Raw genomic sequence first — 25,377 nt, forward strand, 5'->3', positions numbered from 1 at the left:
TTCCTGCCAAGGCAGGGGGTCGGACTAGATGATCTACCTAGGTCCCTTCCGACTCTAGCTACTATGAAACTATGTCTTCATTTCATCAGTTTTGCCATTGTGACATCACTGATAAGCCAGTCTCACTACTTAGCAAGTGGTGGTTCCTATAGCAGCAACAGAGGACTCTGTTGCAGCCCCACCAATGTACTGAATTTTTGTGGGTTACACACACTTCTGTCTTTGTATATAATCTCAGCCATAATGTTACATTAACATATGATTTCACAGTTAATTAAAAAAAATCTAAGACAGTGAATTCTGCTTAGGTAATTTGAAAGTATTTTTTTCAAAGAAAAATGACGCATCTTAACTATGTGAGGAAATTTTAAAGAGCAGCCTTTCGTTTTTTTAAGAACCTGTAAGTTAGTGACTTTATTTAAAACCATCCTTTGCAAGTGCTCCTAGGCGCACACCACTTGGGAACCACTGGATTACTGTACATTGTTTTTCTTATGGATACCTGAGTTCAAGCTTGATTAGCCTCCAAGTGAGTGGGAAAAAATATCTATTTATCTTAAAACGCAGGATGGATGAGTTTGTGATCACATTTTGGCAGCTGTGGAACTGTGAAGGGAATCTGGAATGCTGAATGGTGGTACCTCACTGGTTATTCTTCTAACTCATGCCATCAATCTTAATTTATAAACACTGAAATTTCCACTGTTTTGTTTTAAGTATCTAATAATAACATAACTCATAGAAGAACATTTCCATAAGCAGTGGGAACCAAAAGAAATGCTGTTCCAAGCATCATATTTCTGGCATGCTTATCTGTTTAAACAGTGTGCCACTGATGCTTTAATAGTGTACCGTGTTAAATACACAGCTCTGGTCATCTGTGGCGTTTAATTTTGTGGAGTTCTCAAATGTCTATTATTCTTATGCTTTAGATAACCAACATACCAAACAAATGTTTTCTTTAACTCTAGTAGACGATTTGCAGTTTCTTTCCAAAATCAGTGTGCATGCCAAGTTTCCTGAACTGAAGCCATTAAACAGTCACTTACACCTGAGGTGTCGTCCCTGCCCTGTATCGTGGAGTCCTGTTGGGCTTGGATTGTTGCATCAAAATTCCTAAATTGTAGAAGATGCCTATACAATATGCACCCTAATGATGTAATTGAAACATGTGTTAGGAGCTTGGCATCTGTATGCTAATTCAGAGTTGTCCAACAGGCAGCTTGTAGACTGCCAGCAGTGCTCTCCTACTGTTATGTGGGTATGGGGGAGAGGAGGGCTGTGACGGGTGGGGGCATGCAATAAGGGGGTGAGGGGTTGCATGCTACTGGTAGAGCCGTGGGGCAGGGGGCCACTAGTGCTTCTTGCATGGCAGGGTGTGGAGCACCATGGAGTGCCAGTGCTGCCTGTGTGGCAGGGGGTGAGAGTCATGTGCTCCTGGCACTATCTATGTGGTAGGGGAGATCGTTCAACGGGGCTGTCCCTACAGTGTGCATCTTAGGGGCCATACACCAGTGCCACATGTGACCCTTGGCCATGCTGAAGTTGGACAGTCCTGCTCTAATATGTGCTACGAAACAGCTTTGAACTGGGACCTGTGATTATATCAATTTGCTTTTCTGTTTATCTGCTTACCAAATAAATTTACTACAGTAGTGTAGAAATTTAGGTACTTCTAGTAGAACAGTTTGGAGATACAAAATATGAAATTTTATGTGTTATAGATTCCATTTGCAAACTATTCAATAAGTCTCAAAATCTGCAGCTCTCAAACTAGTCGGCTCAAGGCTACAGAAATGGGATTAAATGATCTTCAGACAAATTGACTTTATTTTAATGGAACTGGGTAGACTTAATTGCCTTTTTATCTCTTTTGGACAAAATAAGTATGCCAAATGCTTCCTGTGGTCTTTGCATCTCTATAAAATATGAAGAAATGTATTACAGTACTTATTGATATACCTTGCAAACAGAAGTATCATTATTAATGTTATGTAACACTGCATCTCTTAATTACGGAAGAAAGGTGCATATAGTCAGGTCACAAAATAATGCATAGCTGAAATATCTCAAGGATAGGCTTGCAGGATCAAATTACACCAGGTAATGTCAACAGCTTCTGGGAGGAGTTTGGTACACTTCTAAAATGTGATGTTAAGGAGCTTCCTTTTGCATACTTGGTATATAATAGGGCTGGGCTCTGAAGTTATGCATACTAGAGAAAAAATTCTGTCTGAACTACAAAGGAATCTTGTACATACTTAGTAAGACATGTTTTAAGCCTTTTGTGTAATAGCAGCTTTCTTTTAAAGCGTGTTCAGACAAAGTAAGTTAAATTGCAAATTGAAAAGGCATCTTTATGGTGGTAGGGAAAACTTTTGCTTTGGTGAATATTGATCTTAATCGAAGAAAAGAGATGTTAATTTAAAATAAATGTATTTTAGCTCTTTACCAAAAGATATGGATGAGAAAACAGATGAAGAACAACCTTTGACTGCATGTAACCAGTACCCGAAAGAGGCAGTAAGGAAACGCCAGAATTCTAGTCGAAGCTCCAGAGGTAGCGATTCCTCCAGGACGTCCAGGAAAAGCTTCAGGCTGGATTACAGGCTAGAAGAAGATGTAACTAAATCAAAGAGAGGCAAAGATGGGAAGTTTGTCAACCCGTGGCCAACATGGAAAGCACCATCCCTGCCGAATATTTTGAAGTGGGCCCTCATGGAAAAAAATAACAGCAATATCCCATGTTCCAAACCGGTAAATTTTTGCATGTTTACTTTTCTGGGGGGTAGGACTCAATCCTGTGAAGCACTGAGAGCTTTCAACAGGCTTCTTTTAAATAGGAAATTTTCAGATGCTTGTTAGGCCCCTTCTGGAGACTTTCACCAGTGTTATTTTTTCCCCCCTGACTCTGAGTAATGCTTCTTATGCCTTTAAAAAATCAAGTTTAACCATTTCTACCTCTTAATGTGAAGTCTTTGACTCCTTGTCCATCTGTAATTTAGAATATATTAAGCTAGTCCATTCTGGGTACAACTGGACTTCTAATGGAAACTCTAAGAAGTGATGTATGTATTATTCAATTTGTGCTTGAATTCACATGATTATGCTATATAAAAATATAATAAAAGACATCCCGATCAAAAAGGAGTGGCTGAGTCAGAAGATAAGTCTTTTCAGCATCTCAGACAAGCATGACAGTTTATACTTCAGAGTTTGAAGTGGAAGCAGAGACTCTTATCTAATCAGTGTAGGAATTCATTATGATTTTTTTTTGAAGTGTGAATGCAACTACTTGACAAGAAAATAAGCCTAAACATCGCTCTTTAGTGATGCTGGCTGAGGGAATTGTTAGATCAGTTTAAGGCAATAAGACTTGCTGCCTATTTAAGGAAATAGAAAGTTTCTGTGCAGTTGGCTTGTAACAACTTTTTGAGCTTCTTTTCCTAGGATCAAATAACCTACTTACCTGTCTGCCATTAACAGAATATCTCATGTATGTATCCGGGGTGCACTTCAGATATGCTGGTTCTGCTTTTGGATACCACGTCTGTGCCTTGCAGTAGCAGCAGCTACATCTTGTGCCTTAGATTGTTTGTTTGCAAGCCCTTTGCCTTCTGGTTACATGGTGATTTGGGTTCTTCACAGGCTGGATCCATCCTGGGCCATGAGAGCTACCACAGTGGCAGTGGCTGCACCCTGAGAAGGATCTGTAACAGGGAGCCAGGGGCTCCTGTTATTTGCAGAGAGAAGCTTCAGGAGAGATGTCCTGAGATAGGGGTAAAACAGCCAATTTTGGGCTAGCTGCAGGGAAATAGGTAGCCAGGGCCCATAGGCTACAAGTTCCCATTGAAGGGCTAGCTGCTTAGTAATAGGGCAGTGCCCTGGTTAGGCAGTGAGGCTACTGTAGCAGTGTCCAGAGGAATAGCAACAAGTTGCCTGGGAGACTGGGGGGGGGGTACACCTGCAGTGGGTCAAGGGAGCACCTGATAAGGGGAGGAGCCAGGGGATATAAGCACGGGCCCCTGAGGTAGATTGGCTGTGCAGCCCCGACATCAGAAGGGAAAGGAGATCTTGCCAGCTCAGTCATGCCAGCTAGGCCCAGGACTGAGAGCCAGAGTGGGGAGGTGGCTGGGCAGCAATATGATGTCCCAGAGGGAGAGACTTTGATTTTGCAGTAGCTGCTTGTATTTTTTTTGTTCTGCTTTGTATTGGAGGACCAAATGTGGCTGATGGGGTAGATTGGAAGCCACAGGGGTACTGCAGAGGCATCCAGCATAGAGCTCTTCCATGGTCTGGGATCCAGTAGGCTATCTGGGGTAGAAGCCCAAAACACTCTAGAGGGCTGAGCCAAACTGAGGACGACGGCCTTGCTCTGGGTCAGGAACACCAGGGGGCCTGGGACAAAGCACAGGATAAGGCTGAGGACCCAGAGACACAGAGAGGGTTGAGGCTGAGAGCTGTGTCCAGCCAGCGGGGCAGTGCTTGAAGGCCTGCAGCCAGGGGGAGGGGGTGGGGGCTAAAGCATATTCAAGCACAAATTGAATACATACATCACTTCCTACAGTTTCTTTTAAAAGTTATACACAGAATGGACTAAGTTAATATATTCTAAATTACAGATGGACATGGAGTCAAAGACTTCACATTAGGAGGTAGAAATGGTTAACTTGATTTTTTTTGAAAGGCATAGGAAGCATTACTTAAAATCAGAGGGGAAAATGACACCTGAAAGTCTCCAGAATTAGGGCCTGAGAAAACAAATAGAGTGAGAACAAACCCCTAGGCTTGTTAACTTCCAAGGGTGGCCTCTTCATTACCTTTTGACATTAAGGCAGGACAGGCAAAGCAGCAAGGTAACTCCCTGGAAGGCTGGAGCAGGAACTGGGCAGGATCACAGCAGCCACTAGAGGGCATAGTGGCAGCCGTCTGGCACCATCCTGTTACAGGATCTCATAGTATTGCAGAGTGCTGTAGCACCCTTGCTAAAAGTCACTGGTCTACAACGTGATGAGAGAAATCTTAGTTCGTATAAAATTCAAGTTGATGATTCCATTCTTTCTTTGGTGCTGCTTAGTTCTAGCCCAGTGTGTCTCAACCTGAAGGTCCTCCAGGAGATGTGAGGAGATGCATGAGGTGTAAAGAGATAAGCATATAAGCTAAGTAGGTAAATGTAGATCAGCCTGGAGAATCCTGCACTTCCACTGTCCAGGCCTTCTACAAGGGATAAGTATATAAATTAGTTTTTGAAACTGGGTGCCACTCAATTTACAAAAGTTATGGAGGGATACTTCAAATCCAGTGAAGGGTGCCTCAAGTCCAAAAAAGTTGAGAACCACTGTTCTAGCCTGCCTTTAATATAGACTACAGCATCCTCTACTGTTCACTTTAACTCCCTAATTTAAGGACCTGCCCAGTGAATGATATTCTTAACTGGTCTGTCATATCTATTCAGTCAGTGTTTTGCATGTGGAACTACATGACACAGACTACATTTTTTAACAATGCAGTGTATTGTTAGATCTTTTTAAGATCTAAGCAGTATTTATCCTTAACTAGGCATATAGAATGTAGGCTTTCTGCATTACTTCCTGGTGTTAATTTTTCTAAATGGCACGAAGATGATTGCCATGCTATAGTAGTAGTAACAATAATAACATGAAGAGTTTGCTCTTCTATGTTGAGCTAGCAGTTCATTTCCTCCATCTTCCAAATGCAGAATGAAAGGCAAATGGGATTTCATACTGGTTCAGCAAGATGCATATTGTCTTTCTTTAGGTGTCTAGATCCAGAGCTCATTTGCCTTTAGTTTCATATTTTGGACATCTGCCACTGCTCTTGCCTGACGGTTATGGTTATGACAAGTATGACAACATAGAACAAGTCTGATAATACTAAAGTAAGATAAGGGTACTATAAGATTATTTTATCCATCACACTGTTTACCCTATTGTGCTCTTTTGAAGGGTTTTATGCAGAATATATTACAAGCAGAAGTTGTACAATGTTTCTGAGACTTTTTCCACAGGAAGATTTATGGATCTAGAATAGAATATCTGGTCCAAAGAGAGACCGAGGATAGCTCCATCAGTGGGACACCTAGCAGTATAATGTTTCTTATAAGTATTTCAGCTTATTCCTGCTAACATGTGGGAAAGGTTTCATTTAGATCCGTAAGTTATTGCTCTAAGATTTAACCCAATGACCAAAGTCCAGTAGATGTTAGTAATAGTACCTATATTCTATTCCAAAGAAGTAGGGGCAAGGTGTGAGAATTTTTGTTAAGAATTTTGTTTTTCATGAAAGAGTACTATTCAAAATTTTCAATACAAGTCTGTATATCTTTGAATTGTTACAGGTTCCTTTTTTTCACCGATAAATCCTCAAGTCCATTTCTCTTGCTCTCTCAAACATGCCCAGGGTACCTGCTTGTGCTTCCACTCTGGTTTCCTAGAAACGTAAACTAAATGCAAGCCTGGAGTTTTGCGAGTAGCATGTTGGGGAGAGTTTTGTTCCATATCTCAGTGCACTTTGCTTTCTGACTCTGTGTTGTTCTTCTCTTAGGAACTTGATAAAGAGCTTCCAGTGTTAAAACCTTACTTTGTTCAAAACCCTGAACAAGTTGGGAAGACTGGAACAGGCATGCGAGTCACATGGTTGGGACATGCCTCAGTTATGGTGGAGATGGATGAACTTGTATTTCTTACTGACCCAATCTTCAGCCAGCGGGCTTCCCCGATGCAGTTTGTGGGTCCAAAGCGTTTCCGAGGACCTCCATGTACAGTAGATCAGCTACCCAAAATAGATGCAGTGATGATCAGCCATACCCACTATGACCATTTGGACTACAATACTGTAGTGAGCTTAAATGAGCGCTTTGGCAGTGAACTGCGATGGTTTGTGCCCCTTGGTCTTTTAGACTGGATGCAGAAATGTGGCTGTGAGAATGTGATTGAGCTGGACTGGTGGGAAGAGAACTGTGTCCCTGGTCATGATGCAGTTACCTTTGTTTTTACCCCTTCGCAACACTGGTGCAAGAGGACAGCAACAGATGACAACAAGACTCTTTGGGGCAGCTGGTCTGTCTTGGGGCCCTGGAATAGGTTTTTCTTTGCAGGAGATACTGGTTACTGTGTAGCTTTTGAACAGGTAGGAAAACGGTTCGGACCCTTTGATCTTGCTGCCATTCCCATTGGAGCCTATGAGCCAAGGTATGTGCATTTCATGTTGCTTGATTTGCATAGTCTGTATATACTGATTTTTGGAACCACTTTTGTCCTGTAAATGGTTTTTTTTTTGTTTTGTTTTGTTTTTTAATAACTTTACAAAGTACAGAAAATTTAGATAAGTGCATCTATACTTTATGGGATGATATAAGGAACAAGAGGACTTTAAGGATTGAGGAAGCATTGTGGGGGGGCACAAGGCAAAAAAGATGGGGTCTTCTTAAATTTATCTTAAAGTTTCTTACATTTAGCAGATTTTACTCTTATAACTCTACAGTTGGGAGCTATTTTCTGAGATAAGAAAGTAGGGCCAGAAAAGATGACTAGCACCATCTAGGCTAAAATCCCTTTTCATACATGTACCCAGTTTTTCAGAATGGCAAGCATAATTTTACTTACCAATTTATTTTTTCCTGCTGCAGTCTCCACATGATTTTGCAATATCATTTAAAGTGAGAGATGAATCCTTGATGCTTGAAAGTTCTGTTTATCTAGGCATCATGCTTATGGCATGGTATCTAAGCTTTGGGATTGTCTTGGCAGCTCTTGAAAGAGATGTTTAAAATATCAGAAGTGAATCGCATGCAAGCTGGGGAAGCAAGAGCAGAATCAGTATGATGTGATAAAGGTTTGGTATTTCTTATGAACTAACAGATTAAGAAATTCTAGCTAAGGTTCCCACTGACACATGACATGTATATGTCTATCTTCCACTTTCTTTTTCCCTTCCTTGGGTAACTTTAATTCTCACTCACCCCTAGGCTAGTAGTAATTTTGATATGTCTCAGGAATAATAGCAGCAAATTGTAAACATCTGACTAATGTAGCTTTGCCTCCTCTGAAGGTCATATCTCACTTGAAAGATTACATCTGGAGCATGAATATGCTGAGTTAATTCAGCTGCAACTCTGAAGGAACAGTGCTATTTACCGAAGCATGCTTCTTTTGGTGTATTTGTGTTGGCAGTGGTTGTGCTACTGTGAACTTACTTCGTAACATGGCCCACAAATGCTTATGGTCAAGATAGTGGCAAAACTTTTTTCTCCTGTATCAAGAATACTAATCAGGAGAAAAATCCCTTTCAAAAAGCCAAATGAGGGGAGTAAATATGTGTGTGTGTGTGACTTCTAGGTTGGGGATGGGCAACTATGTTGGCTGAAGGGCCACTTAAGTTTCAATGAGCTGTTGGACCACACACAGTATTTCAGAAGATATAATTTTAGCAAATGATAGATAAACAAATCCTATACTAAAAATCAAACACTTGCTAGAACATATTTTAATTGCATTTAAAAAAATATTTTTTGCCCTGATTTGTTTGAGTAGCAGATACAGGGGCTATTGCATAATAGCTCAAAACAAAGTCTTACTTTGGTATATTGGGCATGTGGGAGGAGGTGTAGAAGAGGTTGCTCAGAATGTAATATGCCGTTTTTGAGCAAGTGAGGATATCTTAAGACCTCTTACCAGTTACAAAGAAGAGATACTGCATTTAATAGGCTATGCAAAAAACTTGCTTTATTTTGCTAGGTGGTTTATGAAATATCAGCATGTGGATCCCGAAGAAGCGGTAAGGATACATATTGATGTTCAAGCAAAGAAGTCTGTAGCAATTCATTGGGGAACATTTGCTTTAGCAAATGAGGTGAGTTTGGGACAACGGAAGATGGAATGCAAATAAGTTCCAGTTTCCTGGGCACAAAAACAATAAAAGATCTTAATGAGTAGAGGTGCACCAATAAACTATTTTTTGGGCCGATACTGATGGCCACTTACTAACTACAAGTATCAGCCAATACCAGTCCGATTGCCGATATGCAGCCTGCCATCTTGGAGAGCAGCATCCAGCTGGTAAGTCTGGGGCGAAGGGGCAGGGTGGCACAGATTGAGGCCACCGCGGTGAGGGAGGGAGTGGGGTTGGGGCAGGGGCAGGTGCTACCCAGCCAGAGCAGGGCACAGGACAGAGCTGCAGCTCGTCCAGGAGGGTGGCTTCCACCAGTGAATGCACCCCCGGGGGAGGCATGGGGGGCACGTTTCCCCCCTCAGATCTGTGTGCAGGGCAAGGGTAGGCTGCTGTGGTGTACGCAGGGCTGGGGCTGCAGTGAGCCTTTTCTGGCAGGGGGGCTGGGCCATGGCGCTGGGGCAGCAGCAGTGCTGGGTGGTGGGTTATGCCAAATTTTGGGATGCCTGGAGCTTCCCTCCCCACCCCGGTGCCCTAAGCACAGGCCCATTTAAGCCCCTCTGCTGGAAAGAGCCTGGCGCAGCAGCAGCCCACCCTCACTCTGCCCACAGATCTGGGAGGCATGTATCATCCATGCCTCCCCCAGGGTTGCATGCAGTGGTGGAAGCCCCTCATCACACTCCCTAGATGAGCCGTGGCTCTGTGCTGCACCCTGTCCTGCCCTGACTGTGCAGTGCCTGCTCCTACCCCACTCCCTCCCTCGCTATGGGGGGGCCTCAAACTGGCCCTATCCCACATATTTACCTAGCAGACACTGCACTCCTGGCTGTGTACATATACACTGCACTTATCAGCAACATTGTAGCCCATATCAGCCAAAAAAGGCCGATTGCCAAGAATGTCAATTTTCCTTTTATCAGTCCTGATACGATATAAACCTTTGTATCGGTACACCTCTATTTCATGGACAATAAAAAGCATATCTGTAAGTGTTTTAACTCTTAAGATTTTTTTTAACTATGAATGTGTAATATTATAGCTCAGAAGTACATCTTAGTTTGGCTTTGTCTTGTCATACATAAACTATATGTCATGTATTTTGCTTTAACACTAAATTCTGCACTTTGGAATATCGATTCCTTTCTTCCCTCCTCCCCAGCATTTTATGACTTAGACTAAAATTATGTTCTTGAAGTTGTTTCTTTTAGCTGGTACGCTTCAGGATAAGAGGTAGTGGGAGTATGTCGTTGTATTGGGAACATCTTGTTTTAAGCAACAGATTTGGAATTTCTGTTTTTATTAGCCTTGTGAAAATGGCACACACAATCCTTCTGATCAGTAGAAAATCAATGTTGCATGTTGAAAAAAAGAGTTCTTGTTACATCTATGGAGTAGTATTGGTGCCTGCTTGGCAGCCCTTTATGTAGGAACTGACTGGAGGCTGATCATATTGGTATATAAGTCTCATTAGAGCTGAGCTGCTAGAAGTAAGAGCAGAAAGAGAAAATTAGACATCTAGTCCAAGCTCTCACATTCTGCAGCCATACTTTGAATCAGTAGCCTTTTGGGCCATACCCAGCTTGACAAAGGAGAACTCCCAAAAAATTTAGAGCAGAATTGACACAGGCCAGGAATTCATAGAATCATAGAAAGTTAGGGTTGGAAGGGACCTCTGGAGGTCATCTAGTCCAACCCCCTGCTCAAAGCAGGACCAACCCCAACTATATCATCCCAGCCAAAGCTTTGTCTAGCTGGGTTTTGAAAACCTCCAAGGATGGAGCTTCCATCATCTCTCTGGGTAACCTGTTCTGGTATTTTACTACCCTCCTAGTGAGAAAATTCTTCCTAATATCTAACCTAAACTTCCCTTGCTGCAACTTGAGACCATTGCTCCTTGTTGGGTCATCTGCCACCACTGAGAATAGTCTAGCTCCATCTTCTTTCAAACCTCACTGCAGGTAGTTGAAGACTGCTATTAAATCTCCTCTTCTGTAGACTAAATGAGCCCAGATCCCCCAGGCTTTCCTTGTAAGTCATGTCCCCCAGCCCCCTCAACATTTGTCGTCCTCCGCTGGACTCTCCAAATTGTCCACATCCTTTTTTGTAGTGGGGCCCCCAAAACTGAACACAGTACTCCAAATGTGGCTTAACCATTGCTGAATAGAGGGGAATCATCACTTCCCTTGACCTACTGGCAATACTGCTACCCATGCAGCCCAGGATGCTGTTAACCTTCTTGGCAACTAGGACACACTGCTGGTTCATTCAGCTTATTGTTCACCGTAACCCCCAGGTCCTTCAGTGCAGAGCTGCTGCCCAGCCAGTCGACCCCCAGCCTGTACCAGTGCATGGGATTGTTCCATCCTAAGTGCAGGACTTTGCACTTATCCTTGTTGAACCTCATGAGATTCCTTTTGGCCCAGTCCTCCAATTTGTCTAGGTCACTCTGAATCCTAGCTGTACCCTCCAGTGTATCTACTACTCCCCGGCTTGGTATCATCTGCAAACTTGCTGAGGGTGCATTCTGTGCCATCTTCCAGGTTGTTCATGAAGATCTAGAACAAAACCGGACCTAGGACCGACCCCTGGAGCACTCGACTTGATACCAGCTGCCAACTAGGCATTGAGCCATTGATTATTACTCTCTGAGCCCAATGATCCAGGCAGTTTTCTGTCCACCTTACAGTCCATTCATCCAGCCCATATTTCCTCAGCTTGCCTGCGAGAATATTGCAGGAGACCATATCAAATGCTAAAATCAAGGTATACCACCTTCACTGGTTTCCCTGTGTCCTAGTCACCTCATCATAAAATGCAGTCAGGTTGGTCAGGCATGACTTGGTAAATCCATGCTGACTGTTCCTAATCACCCTTTTCTTCTCCAAGTGCTTAGAAATGGATTCCTTGAGGATCTGCTCCATGATTTTTCCACAGACTGAGGTGAGGCTGACTAGCCTGTAGTTCTCTGGATCATCCTTTTTCTGTTTTTTAAATATGGGCACTATGTTTGCTTTTTTCCAGTCATCTAGGACCTCCCCCATCCTTCACTCTCAGTAAGGCTTCTTTAAAGTACAGCCAGCTCTCCTGGACTCCTCTCCCCTTCAGTCTGGCTTCCCAGAGGATCCTACCCATGAGTTCCCTGGGCAAGTCAAAGTCTGCTTTTATGAAGTCTGGGGTTCTTACTTTGCTGCTCTCCAGCCTTCCTTTCCTCAGGATCCTGAACTCAAGTATCTCGTGGTCACTGCTGCCCAAGTTGCCATCCACTACTATGTTCCTCACCGATTCTTCTGTTTGTCAGTAGCAGGTCAAGAATAGCATGGTCCCTAGTTGGCTGCTCCAACACTTGCACCAGGAGTTGTCCCTGATAACCTCCAAAAATTTACAGCAGTGCACAGGAAATCCAGGATTGCCCTCTCAGCAGATCTCAGGGTGATTTGAAGTCCGCCATGAGAACCGGGGCCTGTGATCAGGAAACTTCTGTTAGCTGTTTCAAGAAAACTTCATTTACCACTTCCTCCTGGCCTGGTGGTCTATAGCAGGCCCCCACCATGACATTCTACAATTATTCTACATAATTCTACAAGTTTTGTTGGGTTTTTTTTTATGAGTTTCCTAAATTGGGAAGAAACTGTTTCCTTAGCACATTAGTATTTGAGAAATATACTAAATATACATTTTTAGATTGAATTATCAGTGTGAGAGTGACTGTTGAAAAGCCCTCTAAACTGAAAGCTAGAGAGATCCTGTAATAGGGAGATGGTGAGAATTTAGAGTGCCTTACGTATACACAGTATTATACTAACCATGTAAAAGGTATGATTAGCTCACTTAATCCTTTATAAAGACCTTTAATAGTTGGCTAATTTTTTATACATCATTTAATCATAATTAAGTTTCATGATGCTATCCTATGTTTCTAAAGTTTTATAAACTAGTTAGTAATATATTATCTTGGCACTAACTAATGTAATAAAGAGAGAACTTGTAACAACACATAGATGTATTTTATCTTGAAACTAGTGGTCTGGTTGCTGAGTCACTGAAGATGTAACATATAGTGCAAGCAGGGCACCTTGGACACAACGCTGCCTTGAATAGGCCATGTCACTAATAGCTAAGATACTTTTTCCATTATCCTGGATTCATGATAAATATTCTCTTAAGCCACTTCTTTATATAAGCTGAGGGAGGTTTTGTTTGTGCTGAAAACTAACATTGCCTAGAAGAGTAGTGTACATAAAGCTTATATGATACAGCAACTTCAGAGGAGACAGGACTGAGACCACATTGCTTGTTGGAACAGTTGAAATCGACAACACAAAACGTGGGCAGGGAAGAATGTTGTGTTTATAATGCCATGACAAGGAACGTATCTTACTGATGCATCTACTGAGTGCTGACATCATGTCTTGTATATCCCATCTTTGTGCCAGGCTAGGAGCAAGTAATGACCAGGTCCTGCTTTCTTCAGGGGGTGTAATGCAATAAGTTGAGGGAGCATGGATTTTACTAGATGCACATAGATTTACATAGCTAACTAGATGCACCTAGATCCCTAGTTAACTAGGGAAAGTTTTTGGTCAGACTTAACATCTGCTAGTGTAGTTTTAAGGGAGTATCTAAAAAAAAAATACCCCAACAAAAAACACTAAACTTTATTGTTCACTTAAATTCTGACAAAACATAGTTTGGGTATGTTGTCAGTTATATCTAATAATGTGAACTAGTTGATGTAGAGCTGGAAAGCCATCTGTGAAACTGCTATTATCTAACAATGGAATTGTATCTTTTTTTTTTCCCTTTACCCTACCTCTCCAGTATTATTTGGATCCGCCAGTTAAACTGAGTGAAGCCCTTGAAAGGTATGGCTTGAAAACAGAAGATTTCTTTGTCTTGAACCATGGAGAGTCACGAGACTTGAATACAAATGATGATGGATTTGAATAATAAAAAACTGGCAATTCCTTGTGGGCCTTGCTTGATTTGAACTAGGAACTCAGTTAAGATTGGTGGATAGCAAAGTGTTTGTGTTTTGTTTTGGATTTTTTTTGGGGGGGTGGGGGTGTTTAATTTGGACTGAATTTTTAGATTCCTGGTTTGTGTCAATTTCACAGGTAAAAACTTGCATACCAGCTTGATTTTATATGATTGCTAGTTAATTGTTTATGAACTGAATGGAACACTAATGAGTGATTTCAACACTAATTAATATAAAAGGTAGTTCTTGAAATGCCTTGTAATTTCAGCTCCTAGGAAATCAGTTGCAATGATGAATACATTGTTTCTATTTTAATCCTTTCATTATCAGCTTATATATACCAGCAATAACAACCTCAGTACAGGACATTTTCTTTGGAAGTTATGACTGACTTAACGATCTCCAGAGAACTGTCTCCTCCTATTCAGTCATTTAATCCTCAGGACGTGCTGTGAGCTTCATTGCTTAAATACATGGGTGTTAAGGGGTGGTGTCTTCCAACACAACTGTGTTGCTAAAGCACATATAAAGGAAAACACTGATTTACAGAATGCCTGTATGTATTTATTGTGAACCTCTGCAAATTGAGTTTTGAACTGATATAAAGAAATGTGCCTTTGTAAAGAGAGAGATTACTTAAGTTTGCATCATTAATGCATACAGCTATAACTGCTGGCCAGAATATCTGTACATTTTCATTGTTTTGTCAGTATTTTTTAAGATCTTATCATGGGCTTAAATACTTCTGTTGTTCTGAGACTTGCTTGTAAAATGCAGTACATAAAACTGTAAAAAGCCTTACATTTTGTTCCCTGTAAATATCTTGATTCATGCTTTTCTTTGCATATTTTAAGAGGTGTGAGCTCTTAAGCACAGGGGTTTAGAAACTTTTTTTTTTTTACTTTTATATGGTTTTTGAAGCCTGATGTGGGATTACAAAATTGTTCAGTATTATACAACCTGGTTAACCCTGCCCATTTCAAATTGCCATGCTAATTTCCAAAATAAAGCCTGTTGTTGCCAAATAAGTTGTTGTTTCCCTGTCAATTCACTATGAAGAATCCTGATACTTGGACAACTTTATTCTCATTTAACTGAAGAGTAAGTCAGACTACTGAGCACAGACTTTACATTTTTGGAGTATATCACACTTCAAATGCACATACCTTGAAGATATTTATCTAAAAGCTATAACGTAACTATCTTCTTGTCTGTAATTTGCAGCCACAGCCTTGGCAGTGCATTAAAACCAGTTGGATGTTTCATAGTAGGAACAAGCTGAAGGAGTTTCTGAACCACTGGCAGTTATCATCTCTTTTTTTTTTTTTTTTTTTTAATTGTGGTGGGTGGGGTGCTTCAAGAGAACTTGAAGGAAGGACCTGCCTTTAAAAAAGGGTGGGAAGGAGGACCTGGAAATTCTAGACAAGTTAGCCTAATTATGATCCTTGGAAAGTTTTTGGAACAAATTATTAACTTATGCTGGAGGTTGAGGCTAGGATTCAGAGAGACCTCAACATATCACAGGATTGGACCAAAAGAAATTGCATGAGGTTCAGTCAGGACAATCCCATGCACTGGTACAGGCTGGGGACTGACTGGCTAAGCAGCAACTCAGCAGAAAATTACTTGGAGGTTGTAGTGGACAAAAAGCTGAATATGAGCCAACAGTGTGTCTGTGTGAAGAAGACTAACAGCACACTGGGCTGCATTAGTAGGAGTGTTGCCAGCACATTGAGGAAGTGATTATTTCCCCTCTTCAGCATGAGTGGGGCCACATCTGGAGAACTGTGTCCAGTTTTGGGCCCCCCACTACAGAAACGATGTGGACACATTGGAGTCCAGCAGAGGGCAACTAAATGGTTTGGGGACTGGGGCACATGACTTGGGGAGAGGCTGAGGGAACTGGTTTTATTTAATCTGGAGAAGACTGAGAAGGGATTTAATAGCAACCTTCAACTACCTGAAGAGTGGTTCCAAATAGGGATGTAAATAATTATTTAAAAGATCTTTAACCTCTGATTGGTAAACAATTAACCAATAACACAGCAGCTCTGACACAGCTGCAGCTGAGAGCCAGTCCCAGCTCCTGAAGCCCTTTGACTGGAGGAGGGAAGGGAGGAGCCAAGCCCACCCAGACAACACAGCCCAGATGAAACCTAGTGCTAGGGGGAAGGGAGCACCTGTGATTGAGCAGCTAATTGCTTAATTGATGAGTAATTAGGTTGCACTTTGTTTTCCTCTTAGGCCATGAGTATTAGTCCCTTCTGCCCCTCCCTCATTCTTTTCTGGCTGGCTTCTGATTCTTGCTGGGGCACCTTGGGGCTTCCCTTCCCTTCTCCCACTTCCTTGCCAGGCTGCCCTGGTGGGAGCTAAAGGATAACTGGTAAGCTAACCAGTTCTTACTGCGCTTGTCAGTTAAATGATTAATTGTTTGACCTTTCACATTCCTGGTTTCAAAGAGGATGGAGCTAGAGTGTTTTTGTGGTGAGGGAGAAAGAGCCCAGGGAAAATCCCAGGTGGGGGAAGACTGCAAGGGAGAAGCTGCAAGAGAGCTGGCCCAGGGACTATTAGGTTAGGGACAGAAGTTACACATCAACCAGTTTAAGTCATCAGAAACTGGTTTAAACCTGTAACCAAATAGAAGTCCAGGACACACAAACCAGTTTCAAAATGGCTGAAACTGGTTTAAGATAAATCTGGTTGAATGTAATATCAGAATAACTGATTTAGGTCAAACCAGCTTATGTCCCAGACCCCTTCCTGGCTCAAATTAAATTAGAGTTCCCCAGCATTTTGCAGCAGCCCTGGGCTGGGCTGTCTGCACCAGAGAACAGGGCTGGCCCTGCCCCTCCGCTCCCTAGCTGGAGTAGAGGGCTGGCTCACTGCTCTCCCAGGCAAACCCTGCTGGGGTCCGGGGCAAGGAAGCGGGGGTTAAACTTCCTTTCTGCCAAGTATGGAGCTGCCTTGCTCTGCTTACTTAATGTTGGCTGCAACTATGGACTACAATCCTAAAGGTGCCTGGAAGCAGGAAGAGAAAGTAATGAGCAACCCTGCAGGGGCCTGCTGTTGTGAGTCTGGACTGCAAATCCCAGAGACCTCAGGGGCAGCAGGAAGAAGTGAACACATAGCCCATGCTGGCTACATGCCACAGAACTGTGCTCTAGTGCCCCCCAGGTTCTGGCTTGAGCCACTGCAGGCATGTGGTGGCATTCCCTTATTGGTTCAATCTCTACAGTTTCGGCTAACCTGCAAAGACTGAATCAATTCAGCCTTGGGCTTTTTGACCCTCTGTACTTAGTCTGGGTGTTTACTGCAGAGTTAGGCAGACAAGGTTCTTTCGGTAAATGTGATATCTTTTATTAGATGAGCTAAATAGTTGGAAAAAGTGTTCTTTGCAAGCTTTTGGGTACAAACACCCTTCTTTAGGCACAGGGAGAGTTTGTTGCGACTGAAGAAGGGTGTTTGTACACTGGTGGTTTGGGTTGGGGAAGGCGGAGGTCCCAGTAGTACCTGGGGGCATAGGAGTGTCTTGAGCTCTGCTAGAGATGTTTCTCCAGTGGGCTGCCTCTCACCTTGCCAAGCTGCTTTCTTTGGCCTTGTTAACTAGGGAAGACATTGTCACTTGTTTCTTGCTCTGAATTTCAGCCTTTTTTTGCAGCAGCCTTCTGCTTCACATGTGCCTTGCAGTCTAAATGATGATCCATGCTGGTTTTTCACAACACATCCAAAGTTACATTATAGGAGGTACAGAAGAGTCTGCCTCCATCTATGTGCAAGGTCCCTGCAGGACACTGTCTTATATGGTCCAGCGCTGAAATATATTTGGCTGTCTTGGAGGATTTCTTAGCATTTGTCTCTGCACTTCCTTAAGCAGGACTATGTGTGCTGCAGCAGCATGCCCTTGGGCATTTTAAAAGCTGGTACCAAAACCCACCTGCTTCCCTGGCTGGCCCCGGACTTGCTCCTGGACTAAGCCTATGTCAGGGGCTCAGCCTCTTATTTGCTTCCTCCTATGCTTCAGGATACCAGGCCTTCCTGCCCTCTTCTGTTCTTGCAGCTCATTTTTGCTTACCTCCTTCCCCTCACTTCCCCCCAGCAAACCCATGCTTTTCACAGAGCCTGCCTGAAAATGTGGTTTCTATGAATTGTGCCATCACAATTTCAGCACATCCCTAGTCATAGTAGACCACAAACTGAATATAAATCAACAGTGTGATGTTGCAAAAAAAATAATAAAAAATTGTATTTAAGACTTAGGAGGCAATTATTCCACTCCCCTCAATGCTGGTGAGGCCTTAACTGATATAATGTGTAGTTTTTGGCATGCTGGAAAATGCCAGCAAACTAAAGAGAGCAATAAGAATAAAAACATGACTGATGAGAGAAGCTTGAAGGAATTGGGCTTGTTTAGAGAAGACTGAGAGGAACATACAAATATCTTCAAATATTTAAAAGGCTGTAAATCAGCTGCTCTCAATCACTCTGGGACTGGGACAAAAAGTAATCAACTTAATTTGTGCAAAGATGATTAGTTTGCATATTAGAAAAAACTTCTGAACTGTGGTGAAATGCTAGAACAAGCTACAAAAGCATTATGAAATCTCCTTTATTGCTGGTTTTAAAATCAGATTAGACATCTGTTAAGTCCGTTTTAGCTTTACATTTCTAAGACCATATTTTAAGTGTAAAAAATACAGCTCTGTGTGTTAGGCTGAAGTTAGATAGCAGGCACGGCAGAATGACCCCTTAAGGACCTAACTGATTCAGAGAGGCATGAGCTTTCATATGCATGTGGGGAATGTACACTATTTATAGAGAGGGGCAGGGTTGCTCTAGCATCAAAACAGCTTGGTAGGATAGCAGCAGTTTTGCTTGAAATAATATTAACCGCTAGCTCTGCTTCAACTTTGTCATTATTAATCAGTCACACCTCTATGCTTACAGGGAAAAACAAATAACATTTTCAACCTACTGCTATTCATAAGGAGGTGGAGAGAATTTCTCAAAGTGAACTACTTACTATGAGATCCTATCTTTTCTTGCAGACTAAAGGGTGCTGTTAGCATGTTACATTACAAAAGTTAATACGTGTGCACAACAATCCTGAAAAACCAGAAGGGACTGGGGGGAGACCAGTACAGTACTTGGTTACCAGTTGATATAGATCATGTATCTAAAAGATTTATTAAAAAGATTAGGCAAAATATTTTTGTTTTGTTTTTTTAATATGAATATTGTTAGAAACCAACAAAGCCTCACTCACTTCAATCTGCTATTTTATTCTCTGTTCAGTTCACTTAAGACAATTTAACAGCCTTGTTTCAGTGGAAGATGTTTATTTTCACTACCTCATCTATCTCAGGCCTGTCCAACTTAGCTGCAGCTGGGGCTGCAGGCAGTGCCAATATGTGGCCCTTAGGCCATGCATGGCCGGGGCAGCCCTTCCCAGGACTCCTCCCCACTGCTCCCCATACTGCCCAGGCTGCATGGCAGCATGAAGACCCCTGAACTCCACTGGCAGCATAGGCTCTGCGTGTGGCATGCAGACCCTGGGTCCTCCCCTGACATGTGGCAGGAAAGGTAGCTTCCAGGGCCCATGGGCTGTGTGCAGATCATGTTCTGTACTTTAAAAGCTACTAAAAGAAGGATGGAGTTCAACCAGTCACTGAATTAATGGGTTTGCTTTGTGTTTCTAAACATTTTGTTGTTTAAATGCATCTTATTTCTTCTCAAAGTAACGCTGCATAGTTCATTAGAAAATACTGAGGAACAAATTCAATGGAAGCACTCATTCTGCCCCCCAACGCAGCACAAGTATAGACACCCTCACATAAAGTGTTTTAGCAGATTGGTCTTTATCTGTATCACACCACCTCTATAAAACTATTTTTAATGCAGTCACATCAGCATAAAAAAAAAATCGGTGTAATGGGTTGCATTCACATGAGCGTGGACGTTTGTTCCCCCAGGGACAAGAAGCAGTGGCAAATCCTGTGCTGCTGCTGCTACTTGTCCCCAGGGAACACCTGTGCTATTTGCCCTCTGGCACATGGCAGGTTACCCTTGGATGGGGTGGGGTAGGGGAGGCTGGGGCCAGCACTGGGCTGGCCCCAGCAGCCTTATGTGGGGATGTCCTCGGGCTGCAGCAGTGGCGATCCTGCTGCTCAGAGCCTGGCTGGCATTTGAAGTGCGGCTCCAACCAGCCAGGCTCCTGTTCTGGGTGGTGCACACTGTCCCCACGTATACTGCTTCACCCTTTTTTAGGTTTTTTTTTTTTGACCCTGGGATATCCCAGGGTCAACCCTCCCCGCCCCCGTTACCTTGCAGCACAGAGAACAGTTGAATGTGCAGTAAGTGGTGCTGCACACACTGTACAGCTACGCTCATTTGGACATAGACACTGAGTGGAGAATCTGACCCAGTATTTTAATTCATAAGACTACATTTACCTTGCGTTGTAGCATGGATCTTCATTAATTCCAATGGCTACCTCAGACGAGGCAGACAAATACACACTCTTACGACAGAGGTAAAAGATAACAAAATACAATTTTAATTGGTTAAAAAAATAACAAAATACTATTGTTGTGGTAAAGATGTTGGCAAAAAACTTCATACACCTCTAGTTAATCTTCAGTATAAAGCCAATCAAAATAAATATCTTTTAACATTAAAAAACAAACAAACATATAAATACTTTTTCCATTTGAATTGCTTTTTTGCTTTTTATTAACCTTTAAAGGCTGTTTTCTTGTTTTGGCTGCACTGTAGTTTAATTGAAATGGGATACAGCAAAGTGCTTGTATGTACTTTGTTTTGTATTAACTAATTTCACTCAAAAACTAAGAGGGGGAACAATGCTTATAAGCTACTTGTTTTGTTTTTGTTGTTTTAGAAATTTTCCTTAAGTTTTACATCATATGAATTGATTTTAAATTATGCTTCAATTCAAATTATAGTTTGGCCACTAATTTTACTTGGATGCTCCAAAAAAGATTCCTGCATATGTATATTGAAGTTAATATAATAACATAAAACATTAATTATTTTTTAAAGGATTAGTTTAGACATTTAAACTCCAGGCTGAGAAACTTTAATAGATTACACCTAGAATTAATTTTTAAATAATAATAATAATAATAGATCATAAATCTCTGTATGGGAAAGTTATGAAAAAATCTGCTTTCAACATTAGGAGATAATACTAAGTTTTCTTTAAAAATCTGAGCTTAGTGTTTCAGAACTCCAGTTTCCATTCCTCAAGAGGCCTTTCCTCCATCATATATACATACTAATTTTTATGTGGTGCTTTGCCAGTGCTGAACAAATCATCATTTTAGAGCACTCCAATAACAAATCTAACGCATGATGTATTATTGCATTGAGATTCTTTGAGGTCAACTGCCATGCTTACAGTAATATAATAGTGCTCAGTAAAATAAGATCTGTAGGTTATACTTCATTCTTTCATGAAAGAACATTCATCTTAAAACTGAATATAAACATTAACTTTTGATCAGATTAGTCACTTTAACATTTCACTGTTGTGTTATTATTTTAACAACTTGTTCTTTCACTTCTGTATCCGGATGATGCAATAAAGAGGCCAATTTTTGAGCATACTGGGTAGAATCTCCAAAGAGCACAGAAAAAATCGAATCTTCATTGTACTGATCCTGGATAATGGCTCCCCTGGCATTTTTCATGTTCTTGTTCAAATTTGTGACAAACACCAAGGCTCGAAGCAGAACATCTTTGTTTATGCAGTTGTCAAAAAGGGAAAGCAACGATGGTGCCTAGAACATCAAGTACACAATAGTCAGGCTTATTCAATCAATTGTATACAAGTATGGGAAGGACTCCTGATATGAAAAAACAATGATTTTTAAAATAATTATTAAATGAGTTAACTGCAAATAACCTGACTAAAGCAAAAAAACTTAATAGAAAATGTTGCAGCTGTGATGAGCTATGAAATCATGCCAGGCTACACATTTTTCTCTTTAAAAGAAGATTGGTTTGTGTGTTGCAGGCTGACAGACACTTTGTACTCTGAATCTCTGGAACGTGGTTGGGACTTTCCCCAGCATTTTCCTTGTAAGAGCTGGAGTATTTCTTCTGCCCAGCACCATGGTTTAAAACCCTCGTACTTGACAAAATATTTAAGCTGCAGGCTGAATAAAAATACTTTTATGGTATGTTGAAGATTGGAGTACTTGGCTACTCAAATCTTGTTTCAGTTAAAATTAGGCAGACCAAATAGTTTAAAAAATCTTAAACCTAAGCCAGGCATCATATATTCAATCCATGGTTCTTATTTTGGTCTGACCTTAAACAGGTGCTGGATTGAGAACGTGCGTTTGTACACCCCACCACCCCCTTCAAACAAACAAACAGCGTAACAGTGGCAGTCCAGTCTTTCCCAATACGCTGGAAGTGTTTGCAGGATCTTGCAAAGTCCTAGAATCTCTGTGACAACTCTGCCCATTGGTGTTAATCTGTGATAACTGAGATAATTAAATTCTTTTCACATACAACATCCTTAAGTACTTGAGTCCACATTCATCTTAAAGACTATATAAAAATATTTGCTTATGCTACTAAGCATGCTTGGGATTAAGAAAACTGTTTGAAAAGTCAAGCTTGCTTTTCACTTATTTATCCTCTCATCTTGGAAAAGAATAGTCAGTTTTGCTCTAACATTCTTACCTGCTGGCCATGTGATGGACCGTTTGGGAGACAAACCCGGAATACAAATATTTGTTTGGATGGGTGGGGGTAGAAACATGGGTTAGGTAATGGAACCACTTCTACAGAAGCTATTTTTACTTATGTTCCATATTGTCTCATGTTTCACCCAAAAGTGTTCCTTGGGAAAACAAAAAACCCCAACCTACAATCAAAGAGTAAAATGATATGGAATTTATCAAGAGTATGCAACCATTTATTGTAATCTGACTTACTACTTTTTATTTTATTTTTATAATCAATTGTGGTAGGACACTTGATTAGCTTTGTTTGTGCCAGAGACTCCCATAAATGGGTTTTAAAACTGAAGCGTTGACACTACACAAAGCATGTTGGATACTCTGAATGTTTTGAGAAGCTAATTTGAGAGTAAAGGGCAGTACTGCTTAAAGCCAACTTGAAGGGATGTTGATTTCATACATTATTGTATCCATGCTAGCTTGTGGCTACAGGGTCTTGCACTTCTGCTCAGAGCCAAACCAAACACCAATTTTGAAGGCAAACAGGATTTTTCACCCCAGGTCAGACTGGCAAGGACGGGGGTGGGGGGGAGGGTTCCTCTTTCCTCAGCAGCACGGGGCCTGGTCCTTCCTAGGATTATGTTAATAAATAACTTTTCTGCCATTGCAGTGGCAGGGCATAGGCATTGTCCTCCTCTCTTGCTTTAACTCTTGATAAGTTGTAGCTGTTCAATGACTTTGTGCCTTCTACTTTCATGATTGGACTTGTGATTTTTCTTTAAAAAAAAGAAGCCTTGGGCAAGTTGCTACCAGCAAATGGAAGGAACTGAAGCAGGTCAGGAAAAGAGGAGCACTAGAAAAATAACTTTCTACCAGGTTCTGTAATGCTTATTTATATTTGGGAGGTTCTTTCCAGCAGCTGGGGTTTGGGGAAAAAGTACATGTGTACATAAGCCAGGGGCGGGCAATTATTTCGGCAGAGAGCTGCTGAGTTTTGGCAAGCCATTGAGGGCTACATGCTAGGCAGCCAGGGGCAGATAAATATTAATTTTCTAAAGTTTTTTAGGGGCCCCACAGGCTGGATAGAATGGCCTGGCGGGCCACATTTTGCCCATCCCTGACATAAGCAAATATGGTAATTATTCATTTGCTTCACAATAATTATTTACATCAAGTAATTACTATGCAGGTTGCTTTTTCATTCATTTTTTTCTTTACCTCCCTAGAATACCCTGAAATATCTATGACTTGTCTGTAGTTTCACTGCATATGAGTCTTAAATTAGACTTACTGCATTTGTCTATTACCTTAGTTTTGTGATCTAAGGTCATGTGCCCACTACTGACTTACATCAAGTCTGTATAAAACTACTACTGGCCAGCCATATTATTTCCCTAGTTGCATTGTATCAGAGCATAAGCTATTAATACTCAAATTTGAGAGTACAATACTGAGTTAAAAGCAGGATACGAGTGGGAACCTACTATATTAGTTTGTGTGTCCACTCTGTTTCACAGTAAGGGAAAACTGAAAATGGTTCTTTCCTTTTAAGTGAAACAGCTCCTAAAACTACTGAGATTTAGCTGGCACAGAATAGAGAGTGGACACACAAAACGGTTACTTCAGAGCAGTGAACATTCAGCAAGTTCCCCCTCGTCTCCTGCTTTTGGACATGAACAGTTACTGTAGATAAGCTTAGTATGTAGCAGATTCTTTCCTCCCCACTACCATCTCTTTTAACACTTTCATCTGTCCGCAACCAGAGACACTAAGGACGAGTGCCAGCTCTACTCTGGTACCTAGGAGCTGCACTGGGAAGGGTAACAATGCCAGACGACAACCTTATGCAAGTATCTGTGGAGAGAGATGTACTTGCATACAAGATCCTTCTAATTTGCTCAGCTGAAGTGATTTTTTTTTTTTTTTTTTTTTGAGACAAGGAAAAATGAAACACTGAAGGATACATCTGAAGGAATCTGCAGCGCACCCCTTTTTTAGATGGCCATAGGTAGAAAAAACAACTAAGTACATTATCTGTCTACACAGGTTAACATATCCACTAGGGGTGTACTAATAAAGATTTTTTTGGTTGATGCCGATAGCCAATTATTCACCAGGCATATTGGCCAATACAGATCTGAAAACCAATTTACAAGAATGCAGCTGGGCAGTGGGGAGAGCAGCGCCCTGCAGGTAAGTCTGTGAAGGGGAAGGGGCAGGGCAGGGGGCAGATCGAGGCCCCCATGGTGAGGGAGGGAGTGGGGCAGGGGCAGGGTGCACTTCCCAGCCAGGGTGGGGAGTGGGACAGAGCTGCAGGCAGCTCATCTAGGGGATCAGCATCCCAGTACTTAAAAATGGCAGCGGGAGCGCTTGAACTAAAGTTTGTCAAATGAGCTTTAGTTCAAGTACTACTGTCACAATTTTTAAGCGTGGGGATGCTTCTAACCAAAGCTGAGCAGGGTGGGGGCAGATGCAGGCTGCCTGCTGTGGGCTCAGGATGCTCCATCTTGCTGCCTTTGGCCTGGGAGCTGCATACTGGCCACATGTCTCCTGCCCATCCAGCAGCAGGAGACAACTCACCGCCACCACCACTGCTGGACTGGCAGGGGATGTGCAACCAGTACGCAGCTCCTGGGGCAAAGGCAACAGGGTGGAGAGCCCTGAGCCTGCATCCACTCTCACCCTGTGCATAAATTGGGGGGAGGGGGGAACCCTTGGCCCCCATGCCTCCCCTGGGGGTGTGTGCAGCAGTGGGGAGCTGCCCTCACTCTTCTCTCCCCCTCC

At 42.0% G+C, this 25,377-nt stretch overlaps 2 protein-coding genes across 9 annotated transcripts in view; one reads left to right on the forward strand and one right to left on the reverse strand.

The window, feature by feature from the left end:
* Positions 1-14,913, forward strand: part of NAPEPLD (N-acyl phosphatidylethanolamine phospholipase D) — a 22,539-nt gene extending 7,626 nt beyond the window's left edge. For 6 of the 8 annotated variants that reach the window (XM_019543596.1, XM_019543599.1, XM_019543594.1 and 3 more), the window contains exons 2-5: positions 2,445-2,757; positions 6,565-7,211; positions 8,757-8,871; positions 13,726-14,913. In XM_019543596.1, coding sequence (XP_019399141.1) covers positions 2,445-2,757; positions 6,565-7,211; positions 8,757-8,871; positions 13,726-13,854 — 1,204 coding nt within the window. In that variant the 3' untranslated portion in view covers positions 13,855-14,913. Of the gene's footprint in view, positions 1-2,241; positions 2,327-2,444; positions 2,758-3,507; positions 3,781-6,564; positions 7,212-8,756; positions 8,872-13,725 lie in introns of those variants that run through there. The other 2 variants (XM_019543601.1, XM_019543600.1) reach the window with 2 other exon arrangements.
* Positions 14,914-20,688: 5,775 nt separating this feature from the next.
* Positions 20,689-25,377, reverse strand: part of ARMC10 (armadillo repeat containing 10) — a 16,121-nt gene continuing 11,432 nt past the window's right edge. The window contains exon 5 of the mRNA XM_019543607.1: positions 20,689-21,681. Coding sequence (XP_019399152.1) covers positions 21,424-21,681 — 258 coding nt within the window. The 3' untranslated portion in view covers positions 20,689-21,423. The remainder of the gene's footprint in view (positions 21,682-25,377) is intronic.

This window comes from Crocodylus porosus, unplaced genomic scaffold (assembly GCF_001723895.1).
Source record: "Crocodylus porosus isolate Cpor-Errol unplaced genomic scaffold, CroPor_comp1, whole genome shotgun sequence".
NCBI lineage: Eukaryota > Metazoa > Chordata > Crocodylia > Crocodylidae > Crocodylus > Crocodylus porosus.